This window comes from Oncorhynchus mykiss, chromosome 9 (genome assembly GCF_013265735.2).
Source record: "Oncorhynchus mykiss isolate Arlee chromosome 9, USDA_OmykA_1.1, whole genome shotgun sequence".
NCBI lineage: Eukaryota > Metazoa > Chordata > Actinopteri > Salmoniformes > Salmonidae > Oncorhynchus > Oncorhynchus mykiss.
In genome coordinates, this window is record NC_048573.1 from 73,008,010 (window position 1) to 73,030,884 (window position 22,875).

At 46.1% G+C, this 22,875-nt stretch overlaps 1 protein-coding gene across 1 annotated transcript in view; it reads left to right on the top strand.

Annotated features, from left to right (window-relative positions):
- The window catches only part of rerea (arginine-glutamic acid dipeptide (RE) repeats a), a 310,643-nt gene extending 291,881 nt beyond the window's left edge, over positions 1–18,762 (top strand). Inside the window, 7 exon segments of the mRNA XM_036988973.1 lie at positions 2,343–3,853; positions 6,421–6,631; positions 11,558–11,638; positions 11,640–12,282; positions 15,072–15,242; positions 17,406–17,574; positions 18,308–18,762. Coding sequence (XP_036844868.1) covers positions 2,343–3,853; positions 6,421–6,631; positions 11,558–11,638; positions 11,640–12,282; positions 15,072–15,242; positions 17,406–17,574; positions 18,308–18,341 — 2,820 coding nt within the window. The 3' untranslated portion in view covers positions 18,342–18,762.
- The last annotated feature ends 4,113 nt before the right edge of the window (positions 18,763–22,875 follow it).

A 22,875-nucleotide genomic window follows, 5' to 3' on the forward strand; every position in this document is an offset into this window, starting at 1 on the left:
GTGTCTGTTGGGTAGCTGTGTGTGTTGAGGAATCGTGTCTAATGTCTGGAATACAGTGGCTTGCCAAAGTATTCACCCCACCTTGGTATTTTTCTTATTTTGTTGCCTTACAACCTGGAATTGAAATAGATTTTTTTGGTGGGGGGGTTCTATCATTTGATTTACACAACACAACACATTCCTACCACTTTGAAGAACAAACAAACAAAAAAACAGAACTTGAACGTGCATAACTATTCACCCCCCCCAAAGTCAATACTTTGTAGAGTCACCTTTTGTAGCAATTACAGCTAGCTGCAAGTCTCTTGGGGTATGTCTCTATAAGCTTGGCACATCTAGCTACTGGGATTTTTGCCCGTTCTTCAAGGCAAAACTGCACCAGCTCCTTCAAGTTGGATGGGTTCCGCTGGTGTACAGCAATCTTTAAGTCTTACCACAGATTCTCAATTGGATTGAGGTCTGGGCTTTGACTAGGCCATTCCAAGACATGTAAATGTTTCCCCTTAAACCACTCAAGTGTTGCTTTAGCAGTATGCTTAGGGTCATTGTCCTGCTGGAAGGTGAATCTCCATCCCAGTCTCAAATCTTTGGAAGACTGAAACAGGTTTCCCTCAAGAATTTCCCTGTATTTAGCATCCATCATTCCTTCAATTCTGACCAGTTTCCCAGTCCCTGCCACTGAAAAACATCTCCACATTATGATGCTGCCACCACCATGCTTCACAGTGGGGATGTTGTTCTCGGGGTGATGAGAGGTGTTGGGTTTGCGCCAGACAAAAGCTCAATTTTAGTCTGACCAGAGTACCTGGTCAGTGTTTTTCTTTAAGCAATGGCTTTTTTCTGGCCACTCTTCCGTAAAGCCCAGCTCTGTGGAGTGTACGGCTTAAAGTGGTCCTATGGACAGATACTCCAATCTCCACTGTGGAGCTTTACAGCTCCTTCAGGGTTATCTTTGGTCCCTTTTTTTGAAGCAAGTTTTTTTTCATTTCACTTCACCAATTTGGACTTTTTTGTGTATGTCCATTAAAATTACAGGTTGTAATGCAACCAAATAGGAAAACTGCCAATTGGGATGAATACTTTTGCAAGGTGCTGTAGTGTCTAATGTTTGGGGTTGGGCTGTGTTGAGGAATAGTGTCTAATGTCTGGGGTTGGGCTGTGTTGAGGAATAGTGCCTAATGTCTGGGGTTGGGCTGTGTTGAGGAATAGTGCCTAATGTCTGGGGTTGGGCTGTGTTGAGGAATAGTGCCTAATGTCTGGGGTTGGGCTGTGTTGAGGAATAGTGCCTAATGACAGGATTTGGGCTGTGTTGAGGAATAGTGCCTAATGTCTGGGGTTGGGCTGTGTTGAGGAATAGTGCCTAATGTCTGGGGTTGGGCTGTGTTGAGGAATAGTGCCTAATGACAGGATTTGGGCTGTGTTGAGGAATAGTGCCTAATGTCTGGATTTGGGCTGTGTTGAGGAATAGTGTCTAATGTCTGGGGTTGGGCTGTGTTGAGGAATAGTGCCTAATGTCTGGATTTGGGCTGTGTTGAGGAATAGTGCCTAATGTCTGGGGTTGGGCTGTGTTGAGGAATAGTGTCTTAATGTCTGGGGTTGGGCTGTGTTGAGGAATAGTGCCTAATGACAGGATTTGGGCTGTGTTGAGGAATAGTGCCTAATGTCTGGGGTTGGGCTGTGTTGAGGAATAGTGCCTAATGTCTGGGGTTGGGCTGTGTTGAGGAATAGTGCCTAATGTCTGGATTTGGGCTGTGTTGAGGAATAGTGTCTTAATGTCTGGGGTTGGGCTGTATTCTGGAATAGTGTCTTAATGTCTGGGGTTGGGCTGTATTCTGGAATAGTGTCTTAATGTCTGGGGTTGGGCTGTATTCTGGAATAGTGTCTTAATGTCTGGGGTTGGGCTGTATTCTGGAATAGTGTCTTAATGTCTGGGGTTGGGCTGTATTCTGGAATAGTGTCTTAATGTCTGGGGTTGGGCTGTATTCTGGAATAGTGTCTTAATGTCTGGGGTTTGGCTGTATTCTGGAATAGTGTCTTAATGTCTGGGTTTGGGCTGTATTCTGGAATAGTGTATAATGTCTAGGGTTGGGCTGTATTATTGAAATGACTAAAAGACCAGGGTCTGATTTGCACAAAATTAATAAAATGATATGAACAGGAGGACCTGATCCTAGATCAGCACTCTCTAATGCTTTAGATACAGGCCCTATATGTTATTACAGTGCTCATACCAAGCCTTTTTGTTCTCTTCCCGGACATTTATTCTCCCGAGTGTACGGAGATGTGTTCATGATGACAACCATTGTGGTATGGAATTCACTGCTCTCTTCCCTGTTCCACAGGAGCTGGGTCGGTCCGACTCGCCGTCAGAATGCGAGGGAGAGGGCGAGGGAGAGAGCTCCGATGGGCACAGCGTCAACGAGGAGTGTAGCAGTGACGCTAAAGACATCGACCAGGATAACCGCAGCTCCTCGCCCTCCATCCCCAGCCCCCGAGACGGGGAGAGTGACTCGGATTCCTCCGCCCAGCAGCAGCTGCTCCTACTGCAGAGACAAGAGAGAGAGAGGGAGAGAGAGGGGCAGTCGCAGCACCCTCCGGTTATCCAGTCCTGTCAGCCAGGGACCTCGGGTGGCCGCTCCACCACCCCTCCATTACCTTCCACGTCCTCCTCAGCCCCCTCACTGGTCTCCCAGGTCCCACCCTCCTCCGCACCCCCCACTTCTCTTCCACTGCCTCTACCGCCTTCCATGCCCCAACAGGCCGGCCCCCTCTCTCTCAACCAATCAGGGGCATCCATCCACCCACAGCGGCGGCCCTCCCCCTCGCCTCATTCTCCGCAGCAGGGGTTGTCTCAGGTTCCACCCCCAGGACCGCCAGGCTCCACCCAGTCTCTACCGAGCACGTTCCACGGCCCGCTGCCCCACTCATCATCCATGCCGCACCCACTCCAAACTTGCCCCTCTCACCTGCCCCACCCCCACTCCCTGCCCCCTCAGAGCTTCCCATTGGGTCCTCAGTCTCAGGTCCCGCCCTCCCCGCTCCCTCTCAGTCAATCGCAGCAGCCGTCTCACAGGGCCCACACGCCCCCCAGCCAATCATCGTCGTCCCAGGGTGGCTCGTCCAATCAGCCGCACCGCGAGCAGCCCCTACACCCCGCCCCTTCCATGTCCATGCCCCACATCAAGCCCCCTCCCACCACCCCCATCCCCCACATGCCCAACCGCGACCCTCAGTCTCACAAACACGGGCCTCCACACCTCTCAGCGCCCCCCTTCCCCCAGATGCCCTCCAACCTGCCCCCTCCACCCGCCCTCAAGCCCCTTTCCTCCCTGTCCGCCCACCACCCTCCTCCTGCTCACCCTCCTCCCCTCCAGCTCATGCCCCAGGGCCCAGGCCAGCAGCTCCAGCCTCCACCAGCCCAGCCCCCTGTCCTCACCCAGTCCCAGAATCTCCCCCTTTCAGAGAGAGAGAGAGGCAGCCAGCATCACCCTCCTCCTCTTCCTCTTCCCCTTTCTGGACCGTCACCGTCCTCCCACCCCAACACACCCCAACAGTCCCCGTTCCCTCCTCACCCCTTCGCCCCTGTCCTGCCCCTCTCCTCCTCTGGCTGTCCTCTCCCCTCCTCATCCTCCTCTCTACCACCAGGCCTCCAGCCCCCCTCTTCCTCCATCTCCATGCCCCTCCCAGCCTCCGTCGGCTCCGCCTGCTCAGGTCCCGCCGTCCCACCTGTACACATCAAGGAGGAACCTCTCGACGAATCAGAGGAGCCCGAGAGCCCTCCGCCCCCTCCTCGGAGCCCCTCCCCCGAGCCTACCGTCGTCAACACGCCCAGCCATGCCAGCCAATCAGCACGGTATGACCTGACGCGCGTGCACACACTGCCAGAACACACATGCACTGTTAGAGGTAGGCATGATCTGTTAATGGGGGTAGGCAGGATCTGTTAATGGGGGTAGGCAGGATCTGTGGGGGTAGGCAGGATCTGTTAATGGGGGTAGGCAGGATCTGTTAATGGGGGTAGGCAGGATCTGTTAATGGGGGTAGACAGGATCTGTTAATGGGGGTAGGCAGGATCTGTTAACGGGGGTAGGCAGGATCTGTTAACGGGGGTAGGCAGGATCTGTTAACGGGGGTAGGCAGGATCTGTTAACGGGGGTAGGCGGGATCTGTTAACGGGGGTAGGCGGGATCTGTTAACGGGGGTAGGCGGGATCTGTTAACGGGGGTAGGCGGGATCTGTTAACGGGGGTAGGCGGGATCTGTTAACGGGGGTAGGCGGGATCTGTTAACGGGGGTAGGCGGGATCTGTTAACGGGGGTAGGCGGGATCTGTTAACGGGGGTAGGCGGGATCTGTTAACAGGGGTAGGCAGGATCTGTTAACGGGGGTAGGCAGGATCTGTTAACGGGGGTAGGCGGGATCTGTTAACGGGGGTAGGCGGGATCTGTTAACGGGGGTAGGCGGGATCTGTTAACGGGGGTAGGCGGGATCTGTTAACGGGGGTAGGCGGGATCTGTTAACGGGGGTAGGCGGGATCTGTTAACGGGGGTAGGCGGGATCTGTTAACGGGGGTAGGCAGGATCTGTTAACGGGGGTAGGCAGGATCTGTTAACGGGGGTAGGCAGGATCTGTTAATGGCTAGAGAGGATCTCCTCAGCACAGATACATGGAGTGGTTAGATTAGAGATACTGTTGAATAATCAGCAAACCAAACGATCTTTGTTTCTAATCAGATAATAAACCATATCCCATGTCTGTTGATAGAGAAAGTCAGGATCGTTGTTTCTAATCAGATAATAAACCATATCCCATGTCTGTTGATAGAGGTAGTCAGGATCTTTGTTTCTAATCAGATAATAAACTATATCCCATGTCTGTTGATAGAGGTAGTCAGGATCTTTGTTTCTAATCAGATAATAAACTATATCCCATGTCTGTTGATAGAGGTAGTCAGGATCTTTGTTTCTAATCAGATAATAAACCATATCCCATGTCTGTTGATAGAGAAAGTCAGGATCGTTGTTTCTAATCAGATAATAAACCATATCCCATGTCTGTTGATAGAGGTAGTCAGGATCTTTGTTTCTAATCAGATAATAAACTATATCCCATGTCTGTTGATAGAGGTAGTCAGGATCTTTGTTTCTAATCAGATAATAAACCATATCCCATGTCTGTTGATAAGAGGTAGTCAGGATCTTTGTTTCTAATCAGATAATAAACCATATCCCATGTCTGTTGATTGAGGAAGTCAGCATCTTTGTTTCTAATCAGATAATAAACTATATCCCATGTCTGTTGATAAGAGGTAGTCAGGATCTTTGTTTCTAATCAGATAATAAACCATATCCCATGTCTGTTGATTGAGGAAGTCAGCATCTTTGTTTCTAATCAGATAATAAACTATATCCCATGTCTGTTGATAGAGGTAGTCAGGATCTTTGTTTCTAATCAGATAATAAACTATATCCCATGTCTGTTGATAGAGGTAGTCAGGATCTTTGTTTCTAATCAGATAATAAACTATATCCCATGTCTGTTGATAGAGAAAGTCAGGATCTTTGTTTCTAATCAGATAATAAACTATATCCCATGTCTGTTGATAGAGAAAGTCAGGATCTTTGTTTCTAATCAGATAATAAACTATATCCCATGTCTGTTGATAGAGAAAGTCAGGATCTTTGTTTCTAATCAGATAATAAACCATATCCCATGTCTGTTGATTGAGGAAGTCAGGATCTTTGTTTCTAATCAGATAATAAACCGTATCCCATTTCTGTTGAAGATGCTTGCCATTTTGATGCATTTAGCACATTTTCAATGCTAATGTATTTATTTATTTATTTTTATCATTCATGATTTACAGATTTTAAGGCAAGGTGTTCAAGTAGAATGTTAATGACTCATGTATACAAGTCGTCTTTTGAGTCTTTTGAGAAGTGTGATGTTAGCCAGCTGTGAATCCTGGAATATTAATGTGTATTTAATTGAAGTATTGTTAGCCAAACAGTGCTTCCTTACTATATATTAATGTGTATTTCCTTTGTGTGTCTCCTAGGTTCTACATCCTTACTATATATTAATGTGTATTTCCTTTGTGTGTCTCCTAGGTTCTACATCCTTACTATATATTAATGTGTATATCCTTTGTGTGTCTCCTAGGTTCTACATCCTTACTATATATTAATGTGTATTTCCTTTGTGTGTCTCCTAGGTTCTACATCCTTACTATATATTAATGTGTATATCCTTTGTGTGTCTCCTAGGTTCTACATCCTTACTATATATTAATGTGTATTTCCTTTGTGTGTCTCCTAGGTTCTACATCCTTACTATATATTAATGTGTATATCCTTTGTGTGTCTCCTAGGTTCTACATCCTTACTATATATTAATGTGTATTTCCTTTGTGTGTCTCCTAGGTTCTACAAGCACCTGGACCGTGGGTACAACACGTGTGCCAGAACAGACTTCTACTTTACTCCTCTGGCTGCTTCTAAACTGGCCAAGAAGAGAGAAGAGGCGCTGGAGCGGGTCAAGAGGGAGGCCGAGCAGAAAGCCCGGGAGGAGAAGGAGAGGGAGAAGGAACGAGAGAGAGAACGGGAAAGAGAGAAGGAACAGGAGAGAGCTGTGGTGAGGGTTTGGTGTATTTTGTCTCTCAATTTCACACTGGGGAATTGAGACCACATTTTGTTCGCTAACCTCCTGTATGTTTCTCATTCGCACTGGAGTATTTGTGACCGACTAGCTAGATTAGGTCTTAATGTAGCAACATTTTTAATGGTGTTTTTACATTGGATAAAAGTAGAGACTCAGAGCTAGAAAATGGTACGTCATACACTACAGTTGAGGAAACAATGGGGGAAAGTAATTCTGCTTTGAAAGTTGATTAAGTTGTATCCTCCCTTTTGAGAAAGTGGCCCTCGAATGTTTTGGTACCTACTGGAGAGCTCTTCTTTGTCTACACCCGTCCAGCATCGTTCACATCCTCAGCTTTAGCCACACCCATCTCTTTAAGGATTCACATGTGAGGCCATGTGCTAAACAATCAAAGATTTCAAGACTAAAGGCTGGTTTATACTACAGGTGTGTTTGTAAATTTAATCTGTAGTGCCAGAGTGTGCTCTGGGCGTTTGTAAACTCAGAGCGTTGTCAGATTGGACGCTCGTAAATGCAGAGCGCTCCGCTCTCGAAGCGTTCAGAGAACACGTTTACTGACACTGGCCATCTTCAACGGGGTATTGGGCGTTTTCGTAAATTTGTCAGTTATTCTGCGCTCTGGCACACAGACGAGTGCTCGGAAATCAGAGTAGATAGACAGAGCAAATTTACCAGCTACGTCTATCGACAGTTGTCGCAGTGACATCATGAACAGTCTATTGAAATAGTTACTTGCATAGTGGAGTCTTTTGCATAGTGGAGACATGTAGCTAGCAGCTAGCTAAACAATGAACCATAATCCCAACTCATAATGTTACTACCCTGCATGAATCTGAAGGTAGCTAATCAACCAGGTTCAATGTTAGCCAGCTAACATTAGTCTATAACTGAATCATATTACATTACAAGACATTAATCATATTACTACACAGATCATACACATAAAGTTAGCTAGCTAGCAGTATGCTTTAACTTGAAATTAAAATGACTTTTTGACTAAATGAGAAATGTGTAATATCTGAAAATGTAGCTAGTTAGAGTCTCTTACCCATCGTGTACATGGATGGACGCTTCTCCCTCTCTGTCACAGATGTCATGGTTGCCCTTAGTTTGAAGATGTAATCCGTAGACGGCTGTTTCATACAACAGCCTTCTGTGTGTTCTCTTTTTGTCTCCGTCTGCATATTTGCAATCAAACGCCAGAATTTTCTCCATCTCCTGAGCTATCATACTCTAATTCTACTGATTTGAAAACGGGGTCTTCCAGAGAGTGGAGAGCAACACTGATGCAGTTCTACTGTGTGAAATCTTTAAAAAAAAATCTGCGTTAGAAAGGAATACCTACCAGCTCATGTTATAGACAGAAGCATGCTACATGGCAGACCAATCCGAACTCATCTCTCGGCATGTCCAGCCCACTCATTATCTCAGCCAATCATGACTAGCAGGACGGTTGCTGGCTTTTTCTGTGGCTAAACCAACTAGGCTCGTAATTTAACAATTTTATTCGTATTTACAGATAGCATACAAGTTTGTTATTAAGGCTCATGAAGGCTCAAGTTCACATGTTCCAGAAGGCCTTTCTGCCCCCAAAAAATGAATGTTTAAATTTTTTAATTGGTATTTTTTTTACCCCTTTTTCTCCCCAATTTTGTGGTATCCAATTGTTTTAGTAGCTACTATCTTGTCTTGTCGCTACAACTCCCGTACGGGCTCGGGAGAAACGAAGGTTGAAAGTCATGCGTCCTCTGATACCCAACCAAGCCGCACTGCTTCTTAACACAGCGCCATCCAACCCGGAAGCCAGCCGCACCAATGTGTCGGAGGAAACACCGTGCACCTGGCCACCTTGGTTAGCGCGCACTACGCCCGGCCCGCCACAGGAGTCGCTGGTGCGCAATGAGACAAGGACATCCCTACCGGCCAACCCCTCCCTAACCCGGACGATGCTAGGCCAATTGTGCGTCTCCCCACGGACCTCCCGGTCGCGGCCGGTTACGACAGAGCCTGGGCGCAAACCCAGAGTCTCTGATGGCACAGCTGGTGCAGTACAGCGTCCTTAACCACTGCGCCACCCGGGAGGCCAAAAAAATGCATTTTAATAAAATATTATGTTTACCTTCAAACGGCGCTTCCTGAAACGAGTCACATTTGTCTAACCTTTTCCTTACAAACTTTTGCAACCTATTGCATTAGAACCTGTAATAACCTCCCAGTGTGTGTGTAACCTCTGTACATATCAACCTATTATAATCACCTTATAACCTGTTGCAACCTATTATAATCACCTTATAACCTGTTACAACCTAGTTATAATCAGTTATATAACCTATTATAATCGCCTTATAACCTGTTACAACCTAGTTATAATCAGTTATATAACCTATTATAATCGCCTTATAACCTGTTCCAACCTAGTTATAATCAGTTATATAACCTATTATAATCGCCTTATAACCTGTTACAACCTAGTTATAATCAGTTATATAACCTATTATAATCGCCTTATAACCTGTTACAACCTAGTTATAATCAGTTATATAACCTATTATAATCGCCTTATAACCTGTTACAACCTAGTTATAATCAGTTATATAACCTATTATAATCACCTTATAACCTGTTACAACCTAGTTATAATCAGTTATATAACCTATTATAATCGCCTTATAACCTGTTACAACCTAGTTATAATCAGTTATATAACCTATTATAACCACCTTATAACCTGTTACAACCTAGTTATAATCAGTTATATAACCTGTTACAACCTAGTTATAATCAGTTATATAACCTATTATAATCGCCTTATAACCTGTTACAACCTAGTTATAATCAGTTATATAACCTGTTACAACCTAGTTATAATCAGTTATATAACCTATTATAATCACCTTATAACCTGTTACAACCTATTATAATCAGTTATATAACCTATTATAACCACCTTATAACCTGTTACAACCTAGTTATAATCAGTTATATAACCTATTATAACCACCTTATAACCTGTTACAACCTAGTTATAATCAGTTATATAACCTGTTACAACCTAGTTATAATCAGTTATATAACCTATTATAATCGCCTTATAACCTGTTACAACCTAGTTATAATCAGTTATATAACCTGTTACAACCTAGTTATAATCAGTTATATAACCTATTATAACCACCTTATAACCTGTTACAACCTAGTTATAATCAGTTATATAACCTGTTACAACCTAGTTATAATCAGTTATATAACCTATTATAATCGCCTTATAACCTGTTACAACCTAGTTATAATCAGTTATATAACCTGTTACAACCTAGTTATAATCAGTTATATAACCTATTATAATCACCTTATAACCTGTTACAACCTATTATAATCAGTTATATAACCTATTATAATCACCTTATAACCTGTTACAACCTATTATAATCAGTTATATAACCTATTATAATCACCTTATAACCTGTTATAATCAGTTATATAACCTATTATAACCACCTTATAACCTGTTACAACCTAGTTATAATCAGTTATATAACCTGTTACAACCTAGTTATAATCAGTTATATAACCTATTATAATCGCCTTATAACCTGTTACAACCTAGTTATAATCAGTTATATAACCTGTTACAACCTAGTTATAATCAGTTATATAACCTATTATAATCACCTTATAACCTGTTACAACCTATTATAATCAGTTATATAACCTATTATAATCACCTTATAACCTGTTACAACCTATTATAATCAGTTATATAACCTATTATAATCACCTTATAACCTGTTACAACCTATTATAATCACCTTATAACCTGTTATAACCTATTATAATCGCCTTATAACCTGTTACAACCTAGTTATAATCAGTTATATAACCTATTATAATCACCTTATAACCTGTTACAACCTAGTTATAATCACCTTATAACCTGTTACAACCTAGTTATCACCTTATAACCTGTTACAACCTAGTTATAATCAGTTATATAACCTATTATAATCACCTTATAACCTGTTACAACCTAGTTATAATCAGTTATATAACCTGTTATAATCACCTTATAACCTGTTACAACCTGTTATAATCACCTTATAACCTGTTATAACCTATTATAATCAGTTATATAACCTATTATAATCAGTTATATAACCTATTATAATCAGTTATATAACCTATTATAATCACCTTATAACCTGTTACAACCTATTATAATCACCTTATAACCTGTTACAACCTATTATAATCACCTTATAACCTGTTATAACCTATTATAATCAGTTATATAACCTATTATAATCAGTTATATAACCTATTATAACCACCTTATAACCTGTTCCAACCTAGTTATAATCAGTTATATAACCTATTATAATCGCCTTATAACCTGTTCCAACCTAGTTATAATCAGTTATATAACCTATTATAATCGCCTTATAACCTGTTACAACCTAGTTATAATCAGTTATATAACCTATTATAATCACCTTATAACCTGTTACAACCTATTATAATCAGTTATATAACCTATTATAATCACCTTATAACCTGTTACAACCTAGTTATAATCAGTTATATAACCTATTATAATCACCTTATAACCTGTTACAACCTAGTTATAATCAGTTATATAACCTATTATAATCGCCTTATAACCTGTTATAACCTATTATAATCGCCTTATAACCTGTTATAACCTATTATAATCACCTTATAACCTGTTCCAAGCTTACAACATATTGTAACCGCATAATGTTTTACAAGCTATTATAACCACCTTACAACCTGTTACAACCACTTTACAACCTGTACCCTTCTTACACGTTATCCCCCCTTTATAACATGTAATAACCTCCCAGTGTGTGTGTAACCTCTGTACATATCTATTTGTTCCAGAAAGCCTCCAGTTCGTGTCACGACGGCCGAATGGGTGACCCCCAGATGGGTGGCTCCGCCCACATGCGTCCTCCCTTCGACGGCCCCCCCTACCTCCATCGCCGCGGTGCCCCCTTACATCGGCCCCGACACGCCCGCCCTACGCACCCTCAGCGAGTACGCCCGCCCCCACGTCATGTCCCCGACCAATAGGAACCACCCCTTCTTCGTCTCCCTCAACCCCAACGACCCCCTGATGGCCTATCACATGCCTGGCCTCTACAACGCCGACCCGGGCATGCGGGAGCGCGAGCTGCGAGAGCGGGAGATGAGGGAGAGAGAGATGAGGGAGAGGGAGCTGAGAGAGAGGATGAAGCCTGGGTTCGAACACAAACCCCCGGAACTAGAAGGCATGCACCCCTCGGCGAACCCCATGGAGCACTTCGCCCGACACGGGGCCATCTCCTTACCATCCATGGCGGGACCGCACCCCTTCGCCTCCTTCCACCCAGGTCTCAACCCCTTGGAGAGGGAGCGTTTGGCGTTGTCCGCGGGACCCCAGCTCAGACCAGACATGAGCTACCCGGAGCGGCTGGCGGCGGAGAGGCTGCACGCCGAGAGGATGGCGGCAGTGGCCAACGACCCTATCGCCAGGCTTCAGATGTTCAACATCACGCCTCATCACCACCAGCACTCCCACATCCACTCACACCTGCACCTTCACCAGCAGGACTCATTGCACCAAGGTGACACACCTGGCCAATCAGAAACATTTCTTACTGGATTAGCATCAAGTTTTACGTTTATTTGCCAACTTCTAGTGAAGCGTTTATGTCACAACTTTAAGCATCACTTCTTCTCTGATTTTAAAACAATGCTGTACGCAAAATATGGCAATTATATATCACATTTTCAATAGCTATTTTCTTAATGACTTTGTTGCTAGCCCAGTTGATTGGCCTTTGTAGTTGGTACGCCTTGATACTACAAGCTTGGCACACCTGTATTTGGGGAGTTCCTCCCATTCTTCTCTGCAGATCCTCTCAAGCTCTGTCAGGTTGGATGGGGAGCTATTTTCAGGTCTCTCCAGAGATGTTAAATCAGGTTCAAATCCAGGCTCTCTCTGGGCCACTCAAGGACATTCAGAGACACCCATAGACTGGATAGTTACTAATATCTGGGTCGAGTTACTGCTACTATCTGGGCCAGGTTACTACTATCTGGGTGTCAGGTTACTGCTATCTGGGCCAGGTTACTGCTACTATCTGGGTGTCAGGTTACTGCTACTATCTGGGTGTCAGGTTACTACTATCTGGGCCAGGTTACTACTATCTGGGTGTCAGGTTACTGCTATCTGGGCCAGGTTACTGCTACTATCTGGGTGTCAGGTTACTGCTACTATCTGGACCAGGTTACTACTATCTGGGTGTCAGGTTACTGCTACTATCTGGGCCAGGTTACTGCTACTATCTGGGTGTCAGGTTACTGCTATCTGGGTGTCAGGTTACTGCTACTATCTGGGTGTCAGGTTACTGCTACTATCTGGGTGTCAGGTTACTACTATCTGGGTGTCAGGTTACTGCTACTATCTGGGCCAGGTTACTGCTACTATCTGGGTGTCAGGTTACTGCTATCTGGGTGTCAGGTTACTACTATCTGGGTGTCAGGTTACTACTATCTGGGTGTCAGGTTGCTGCTATCTGGGTGTCAGGTTACTACTATCTGGGTGTCAGGTTACTACTATCTGGGTGTCAGGTTACTACTATCTGGGTGTCAGGTTGCTACTATCTGGGTGTCAGGTTGCTACAATCTGGGTGTCAGGTTACTACTATCTGGGTGTCAGGTTACTACTATCTGGGTGTCAGGTTACTGCTACTATCTGGGTGTCAGATTACTGCTACTATCTGGGTGTCAGGTTGCTACTATCTGGGTGTCAGGTTACTACTATCTGGGTGTCAGGTTACTACTATCTGGGTGTCAGGTTACTACTATCTGGGTGTCAGGTTACTGCTATCTGGGTGTTAGGTTACTACTATCTGGGTGTCAGGTTACTGCTATCTGGGTGTCAGTTTACTACCATCTGGGTGTTAGGTTACTACTATCTGGGTGTCAGGTTACTGCTACTATCTGGGTGTCAGGTTGTTACTATCTGGGTGTCAGGTTGCTACTATCTGGGTGTCAGGTTGCTACTATCTGGGTGTCAGGTTACTGCTACTATCTGGCTGTCAGGTTACTGCTACTATCTGGCTGTCAGGTTGCTACTATCTGGGTGTCAGGTTACTGCTACTATCTGGGTGTCAGGTTACTGCTACTATCTGTTAGGTTACTACTATCTGGGTGTCAGGTTACTGCTACTATCTGGGTGTCAGGTTACTGCTATCTGGGTGTCAGGTTATTGCTACTATCTGGGTGTCAGGTTACTGCTATCTGGGTGTCAGGTTGCTACTATCTGGGTGTCAGGTTGCTGCTACTATCGGGGTGTCAGGCTACTACTATCGGGGTGTCAGGTTACTGCTACTATCTGGGTGTCAGGTTACTACTATCTGGGTGTCAGGCTACTGCTACTATTTGGGTGTCAGGTTGCTACTATCTGGGTGTCAGGTTGCTACTATCTGGGTGTCAGGTTACTGCTACTATCTGGGTGTCAGGTTACTACTATCTGGGTGTCAGGTTACTACTATCTGGGTGTCAGGTTGCTACCATCTGGGTGTCAGGTTACTACTATCTGGGTGTCAGGTTGCTACTATCTGGGTGTCAGGTTGCTACTATCTGGGTGTCAGGTTGCTACTATCTGGGTGTCAGGTTGCTACTATCTGGGTGTCAGGTTACTGCTACTATCTGGGTGTCAGGTTACTGCTACTATCTGGGTGTCAGGTTACTGCTACTATCTGGGTGTCAGGTTGCTACTATCTGGGTGTCAGGTTACTACTATCTGGGTGTCAGGTTGCTACTATCTGGGTGTCAGGTTGCTACTATCTGGGTGTCAGGTTGCTACTATCTGGGTGTCAGGTTGCTACTATCTGGGTGTCAGGTTACTGCTGCTATCTGGGTGTCAGGTTACTGCTACTATCTGGGTGTCAGGTTACTACTATCTGGGTGTCAGGTTACTGCTATCTGGGTGTCAGGTTACTACTATCTGGGTGTCAGGTTACTACTATCTGGGTGTCAGGTTACTACTATCTGGGTGTCAGGTTGCTACTATCTGGGTGTCAGGTTGCTACTATCTGGGTGTCAGGTTACTACTATCTGGGTGTCAGGTTGCTACTATCTGGGTGTCAGGTTACTACTATCTGGGTGTCAGGTTACTACTATCTGGGTGTCAGGTTGCTATTATCTGGGTGTCAGGTTACTACTATCTGGGTGTCAGGTTACTACTATCTGGGTGTCAGGTTACTGCTACTATCTGGGTGTCAGGTTACTGCTACTATCTGGGTGTCAGGTTACTACTATCTGTTAGGTTACTACTGTGTCATGTGTCATGATAAACTGTATGTATAATTGTACACTGACCTTTTGGTGTTCTGACTCTGTGCAGGCGGTGGTGAATGTCTTGTGTGTCCTCCCGGTTCGGGGGGGCACCCCCTCGTAGACCCCCTGGCAGGAGGCCCCCACCTCGCCCGCTTCCCCTACCCGCCCGGCGCAATCCCCAACCCCCTCCTGGGACAGAACCCACACGAACATGAGATGCTGCGACACCCGGTCTTCGGTAAGAACAATCTAGAGCATATCAATGTCCGGTCTTATTTTCGCCGTACTGAGCCGAGCCGTACTGAGCCGAGCCGTACTGAGCCGAGCCGGGCCGTACTGAGCCGAGCCGGGCCGTACTGAGCCGAGCCGTACTGAGCCGAGCTGTACTGAACTGGCATCACACAAATCATAGTTGTTAGAATGGGGCTGAAAAGGACAATGGCAAAAGAAAATACATGATATATATATAAAGGTATGTGGACACCCCTTCAAACTCTTTCAGCCACACCTGTTGCTGACAGGCGTATAAAATCGAGCACACGGCCATGCAATCTCCATAGACAAACATTGGCAGTATAATGGCCTTACTGAAGAGCTCAGCGACTTTCAACGTGGCACTGTCATAGGATGCCACCTTTCCAACTAGTCAGTTCGTCAAATTTCTGCCCTGCTAGAGCTTCCCCCAGTCAACTGTAAGTGCTGTTATTGTGAAGTGGAAACGTCTCGGAGCAACAACGGCTCAGCTGCGAAGTGGTAGGCCACACAAGCTCACCGAACGGGACCGGGGACTGCTGAAGTGTGTAGCGCGTAAAAATAGTCTGTCTGTCGGTTGCAACACTCACTACCGAGGTCCAAACTGCCTCTGGAAACAACGTCAGCAAAATAATTGTTTGTCGGGAGCTTCATGAAACTCTTTCTCTGGCGTGATGAATCATGCTTCAACTTCAGAGCTCGACCTCACTAATGCTCTCGTGGCTGAATGGAAGCAAGTCCCTGCAGTGGAAAGCCTTCCCAGAAGAGTGGAGGCTGTTATAGCAGCAATGTTCCAACATCTAGTGGAAAGCCTTCCCAGAAGAGTGGAGGCTGTTATAGCAGCAATGTTCCAACATCTAGTGGAAAGCCTTCCCAGAAGAGTGGAGGCTGTTATAGCAGCAATGTTCCAACATCTAGTGGAAAGCCTTCCCAGAAGAGTGGAGGCTGTTATAGCAGCAATGTTCCAACATCTAGTGGAAAGCCTTCCCAGAAGAGTGGAGGTTGTTATAGCAGCAATGTTCCAACATCTAGTGGAAAGCTTTCCCAGACGAGTGGAGGTTGTTATAGCAGCAATGTTCCAACATCTAGTGGAAAGCCTTCCCAGAAGAGTGGAGGTTGTTATAGCAGCAATGTTCCAACATCTAGTGGAAAGCTTTCCCAGACGAGTGGAGGTTGTTATAGCAGCAATGTTCCAACATCTAGTGGAAAGCCTTCCCAGAAGAGTGGAGGCTGTTATAGCAGCAATGTTCCAACATCTAGTGGAAAGCCTTCCCAGAAGAGTGGAGGTTGTTATAGCAGCAATGTTCCAACATCTAGTGGAAAGCTTTCCCAGAAGAGTGGAGGTTGTTATAGCAGCAATGTTCCAACATCTAGTGGAAAGCCTTCCCAGAAGAGTGGAGGCTGTTATAGCAGCAATGTTCCAACATCTAGTGGAAAGCCTTCCCAGAAGAGTGGAGGCTGTTATAGCAGCAATGTTCCAACATCTAGTGGAAAGCCTTCCCAGAAGAGTGGAGGCTGTTAGAGCAGCAATGTTCCAACATCTAGTGGAAAGCCTTCCCAGAAGAGTGGAGGTTGTTATAGCAGCAATGTTCCAACATCTAGTGGAAAGCCTTCCCAGAAGAGTGGAGGCTGTTATAGCAGCAATGTTCCAACATCTAGTGGAAAGCCTTCCCAGAAGAGTGGAGGTTGTTATAGCAGCAATGTTCCAACATCTAGTGGAAAGCCTTCCCAGAAGAGTGGAGGCTGTTAGAGCAGCAATGTTCCAACATCTAGTGGAAAGCCTTCCCAGAAGAGTGGAGGCTGTTATAGCAGCAATGTTCCAACATCTAGTGGAAAGCCTTCCCAGAAGAGTGGAGGTTGTTATAGCAGCAATGTTCCAACATCTAGTGGAAAGCCTTCCCAGAAGAGTGGAGGCTGTTATAGCAGCAAAGGGAGAGGGGACCAACTCCATATTAATGCCCATGATTTTGGAATGAGATGCTCGAACGAGCAGGTGTCCACATACTTTTGGTGATGTAGTGTATCCGAGTCAGAGCAGTTTAGTCTGGGTCGACTCCATAGTGTGACAAGGGATTTATCCACCAGTGGCATCTCTACTGGCAGTCAAGCCTGTTGTCCTGATCCTGTTGTGTTGCGTTGCTGTCTCCAGGTACTCCGTACCCCCGGGACCTTCCTCCCCAGATGTCCGCAGCCCACCAGCTCCAGGCCATGCATGCCCAGTCTGCAGAGCTGCAGCGGCTAGCTATGGAACAGCAGTGGCTGCATGGTCATCACCACATGCACGGTGGCCCACTTCCTGGCCAAGAGGACTATTACAGGTCAGAGAGACACACACACACACACTTCAACATACACGTTCACATTGCAACACATTCACTACACACTGACGGAAGAGGTAAAAGACTACTCTAGACAGTCCCTCTTTTAGATGGACTTTTAAAATAAGAATAATTATATTAAATTAGATTTAACAGAACAAATATTCAACATAATATAAAATGGTTCATCTGTGGTTATGAATTCTTGTTGCTAATTTAAAAAGATTTTCATTTGTGTGATTTCTGTAAGATCATGCAGACGTTTCAAGTGATCTCGAGTTCCAGAAATGGACTCCTTTTACAGAAAAACCTGATGGCAAGTGATGTTTTACCTTAAGAAGTTACTCTGCACTTTGCATTTTCAGAGTGTGAGCCTATAGGGTCTATATATATATATATATATGTAGTCACTGTTGTATATGGGCTGGTGGAGCAAGTCTGTCTATATTCGCCTTGGACAAATTATACAGACCATTACCCAAATTTGGCATATTATGTTTATTTGCAATTTTACTGATGTGGTGAATTCTAAAATGGTTAAATGCACGCTTGTACAAGGATTTCAGCGGCTTTGTTCCAGATTTTCCAGCTTGTGACCAACTTGTAATACAATACCACCTGTGAGAATGTCAGTGTGTGTATATCAATCTTGGTAGTGGTGCAGGGACATTCTGATATATTTCTATACAGTTGGTGGTGATGCTAACGTATGTTTGTTTCGTTTGTGTTTTAGCCGGCTGAAGAAGGAAAGCGACAAGCAACTGTAACCGACCAATGGGGACGCAGGAAGTTGCCTAGGACACAGGAACAGGAAGTAGTTACAGAGCGGTCTGCCAGTCAGAGGAACTCGATCTCCGCTCCTCCAAACATTTCTCGTTACGAAGAACAACAAAAACTGAAGAATGAAAAAAAAAGAGGATTTTTCTGTTGTCTGTTTCTCCTTCCCTGTCCATGGGTTGTTTTTTATTTTATTTTTATTTTTTTTAAGGACATTGAGAGACTTTGTTTGGTGTAACTATAGCCTTCAAGTAGTGACACCGACTTCAAGACTGATTGTGACTTTCCTGCATGAAAACTCCTCTAAAGCTTCCACAACGTGTTTTGTAGGTAGCACACGTTCACTGTGCTAGTCGATGGAAAGGAAACCAGGCAGAGAAAAGAACGTTCCAGACATTATATCCACGAAAAGATTCAAAACAAAGTGCTATTGTTATTTTAATTATTTTAATACCTTATTGGAGGTTTCTATCATTTGAACGAAACGCTGCAGCATGGCATTTTTTGAGTCTGTAAATAGTATATATATATATATATATATATATATATATATATATATATATATATATAATTATATATAATTATTATTATTATAATTGTTACTAGGTGTGGACTCTGAACCAAGTCATTTATAAACCTCCAATATGTTATTGTGTTCTGAAGCATTATGCCTTGTTTAACAGGGGGGGGGGGGGGGGGGGGGGTATAGCATTACTAGAACAGTCAAAGGGTACAACGATGGTCCCAGTCCTGTGGTGTGGGGTACCTCAGAGAGCTGTTATAGCCCCAGACTCTCACAGCGATGGTCCCAGTCCTGTGGTGTGGGGTACCTCAGAGAGCTGTTATAGCCCCAGACTCTCACAGCGATGGTCCCAGTCCTGTGGTGTGGGGTACCTCAGAGAGCTGTTATAGCCCCAGACTCTCACAGCGATGGTCCCAGTCCTGTGGTGTGGGGTACCTCAGAGAGCTGTTATAGCCCCAGACTCTCACAGCGATGGTCCCAGTCCTGTGGTGTGGGGTACCTCAGAGAGCTGTTATAGCCCCAGACTCTCACAGCGATGGTCCCAGTCCTGTGGTGTGGGGTACCTCAGAGAGCTGTTATAGCCCCAGACTCTCACAGCGATGGTCCCAGTCCTGTGGTGTGGGGTACCTCAGAGAGCTGTTATAGCCCCAGACTCTCACAGCGATGGTCCCAGTCCTGTGGTGTGGGGTACCTCAGAGAGCTGTTATAGCCCCAGACTCTCACAGCGATGGTCCCAGTCCTGTGGTGTGGGGTACCTCAGAGAGCTGTTATAGCCCCAGACTCTCACAGCGATGGTCCCAGTCCTGTGGTGTGGGGTACCTCAGAGAGCTGTATAGCCCCAGACTCTCACTAGCGATGGTCCCAGTCCTGTGGTGTGGGGTACCTCAGAGAGCTGTATAGCCCCAGACTCTCACAGCGATGGTCCCAGTCCTGTGGTGTGGGGTACCTCAGAGAGCTGTATAGCCCCAGACTCTCACAGCGATGGTCCCAGTCCTGTGGTGTGGGGTACCTCAGAGAGCTGTATAGCCCCAGACTCTCACAGCGATGGTCCCAGTCCTGTGGTGTGCGGTACCTCAGAGAGCTGTTATAGCCCCAGACTCTCACGTACACAAGACTGTCCCATCCACCTCCTTTCATTATACACCTCTTGACAAGCACCATATTGTCAGACAGAATGCCTGAACTTACTGGGTCGAGTTAATGATTTGAGACCCTTGAAGAGGACTGACTATATCTCAGAGTCACTGAGTCATCTATGGATCAGCATATCCCCCTGCCCTGTCCTGTAGTGTACAATACCTTGATGCAGACATCATCTATTGCACTCCAAGGAAGACTAGATAGAATCCCTCAGTTACTACTCCATGGATGTTAGGTTTCTACTCTTTGTGGAGGACTGGATAGAATCTCTCAGTGCTTTTAATTGGTTTTGACACTCTCCTCGACATCGGTAGTGAGTCAACATAATTAAGAAACGTTTGAAGTTTATAGGCAGATTTTTAAACCTGTTTTACATTTTTCTTATACAATGTTTTAAATTGTCTTCGTGTCTTCAAGCTACACTGAGACCCCGACGTGTGTTCTGATCTGACTGTGGGTGACCGGACTTGTACAAGGGTGCTAGAGGGACCAGCGGGTGGTGGTGGTGGTGGTGGTGGTGATGTTAACCCTGGTTTCCTCACTCCTCTATTTGTCCCAAGTGTGGCTGCTACAGCAAGACTTCTCTAGCCTGGTATATTTGTGCAGTCTTGACAACTCCTAGGGTACCAGGCTAGTGCATCTCCTCCATGAGGGGATCCTGATATAATGTGTGCTGTGCTGCCATATTCACTGTGACTAACAGGCCTAGCTACATGGGAGGACAGGGGCCCAGTACTGGGACCAGATTCTATCTAACAGGCCTAGCTACATGGGAGGACAGGGGCCCAGTACTGGGACCAGATTCTATCTAACAGGCCTAGCTACATGGGAGGACAGGGGCCCAGTACTGGGATCAGATTCTATCTAACAGGCCTAGCTACATGGGAGGACAGGGGCCCAGTACTGGGACCAGATTCTATCTAACAGGCCTAGCTACATGGGAGGACAGGGGCCCAGTACTGGGACCAGATTCTATCTAACAGGCCTAGCTACATGGGAGGACAGGGGCCCAGTACTGGGACCAGATTCTATCTAACAGGCCTAGCTACATGGGAGGACAGGGGCCCAGTACTGGGACCATATTCTATCTAACAGGCCTAGCTACATGGGAGGACAGGGGCCCAGTACTGGGACCAGATTCTATCTAACAGGCCTAGCTACATGGGAGGACAGGGGCCCAGTACTGGGACCAGATTCTATCTAACAGGCCTAGCTACATGGGAGGACAGGGGCCCAGTACTGGGACCAGATTCTATCTAACAGGCCTAGCTACATGGGAGGACAGGGGCCCAGTACTGGGACCAGATTCTATCTAACAGGCCTAGCTACATGGGAGGACAGGGGCCCAGTACTGGGACCAGATTCTATCTAACAGGCCTAGCTACATGGGAGGACAGGGGCCCAGTACTGGGACCAGATTCTATCTAACAGGCCTAGCTACATGGGAGGACAGGGGCCCAGTACTGGGACCAGATTCTATCTAACAGGCCTAGCTACATGGGAGGACAGGGGCCCAGTACTGGGACCAGATTCTATCTAACAGGCCTAGCTACATGGGAGGACAGGGGCCCAGTACTGGGACCAGATTCTATCTAACAGGCCTAGCTACATGGGAGGACAGGGGCCCAGTACTGGGACCAGATTCTATCTAACAGGCCTAGCTACATGGGAGGACAGGGGCCCAGTACTGGGACCAGATTCTATCTAACAGGCTTAGCTACATGGGAGGACAGGGGCCCAGTACTGGGACCAGATTCTATCTAACAGGCCTAGCTACATGGGAGGACAGGGGCCCAGTACTGGGACCAGATTCTATCTAACAGGCCTAGCTACATGGGAGGACAGGGGCCCAGTACTGGGACCAGATTCTATCTAACAGGCCTAGCTACATGGGAGGACAGGGGCCCAGTACTGGGACCAGATTCTATCTAACAGGCCTAGCTACATGGGAGGACAGGGGCCCAGTACTGGGACCAGATTCTATCTAACAGGCCTAGCTACATGGGAGGACAGGGGCCCAGTACTGGGACCAGATTCTATCTAACAGGCCTATCTACATGGGAGGACAGGGGCCCAGTACTGGGACCAGATTCTATCTAACAGGCCTATCTACATGGGAGGACAGGGGCCCAGTACTGGGACCAGATTCTATCTAACAGGCCTAGCTACATGGGAGGACAGGGGCCCAGTACTGGGACCAGATTCTATCCAACAGGCCTAGCTACATGGGAGGACAGGGGCCCAGTACTGGGACCAGATTCTATCTAACAGGCCTAGCTACATGGGAGGACAGGGGCCCAGTACTGGGACCAGATTCTATCTAACAGGCCTAGCTACATGGGAGGACAGGGGCCCAGTACTGGGACCAGATTCTAGGAAGTGGAGCTGTAATGTTGGTGGTCCTATTGCCTCCAGGCTCTCGCTGTTCTCCCCTGCCGGCTGGTCAGCCGTCCCCTCAGCCAGCACAGCTTCTCCTGGCCTCCCCTTCAATGCCGGAGGTGTTGAGTGTACTGTACGCCATGCCATTGACTGTTCTGTTCACCTGACTGTCATACCAGTCAACTGGCTGTTAGCTCTCACCTATCCTATGTTAGCCTATGGTTGAGTTCCTTCTACTCCTCTCTGGTCCGTCCATGTGCTCTGTTTGTCTGTTCAATGCACATTCACTCATCTCATGTACTCATCTGCTGCTGCCTCTTTCTGACACCACCCTCCTCTTTCTGACACCACCCTCCTCCTCTTTCTGATACCACCCTCCTCCTCTTTCTGATACCACCCTCCTCCTCTTTCTGACACCACCCTCCTCCTCTTTCTGATACCACCCTCCTCCTCTTTCTGATACCACCCTCCTCTTTCTGATA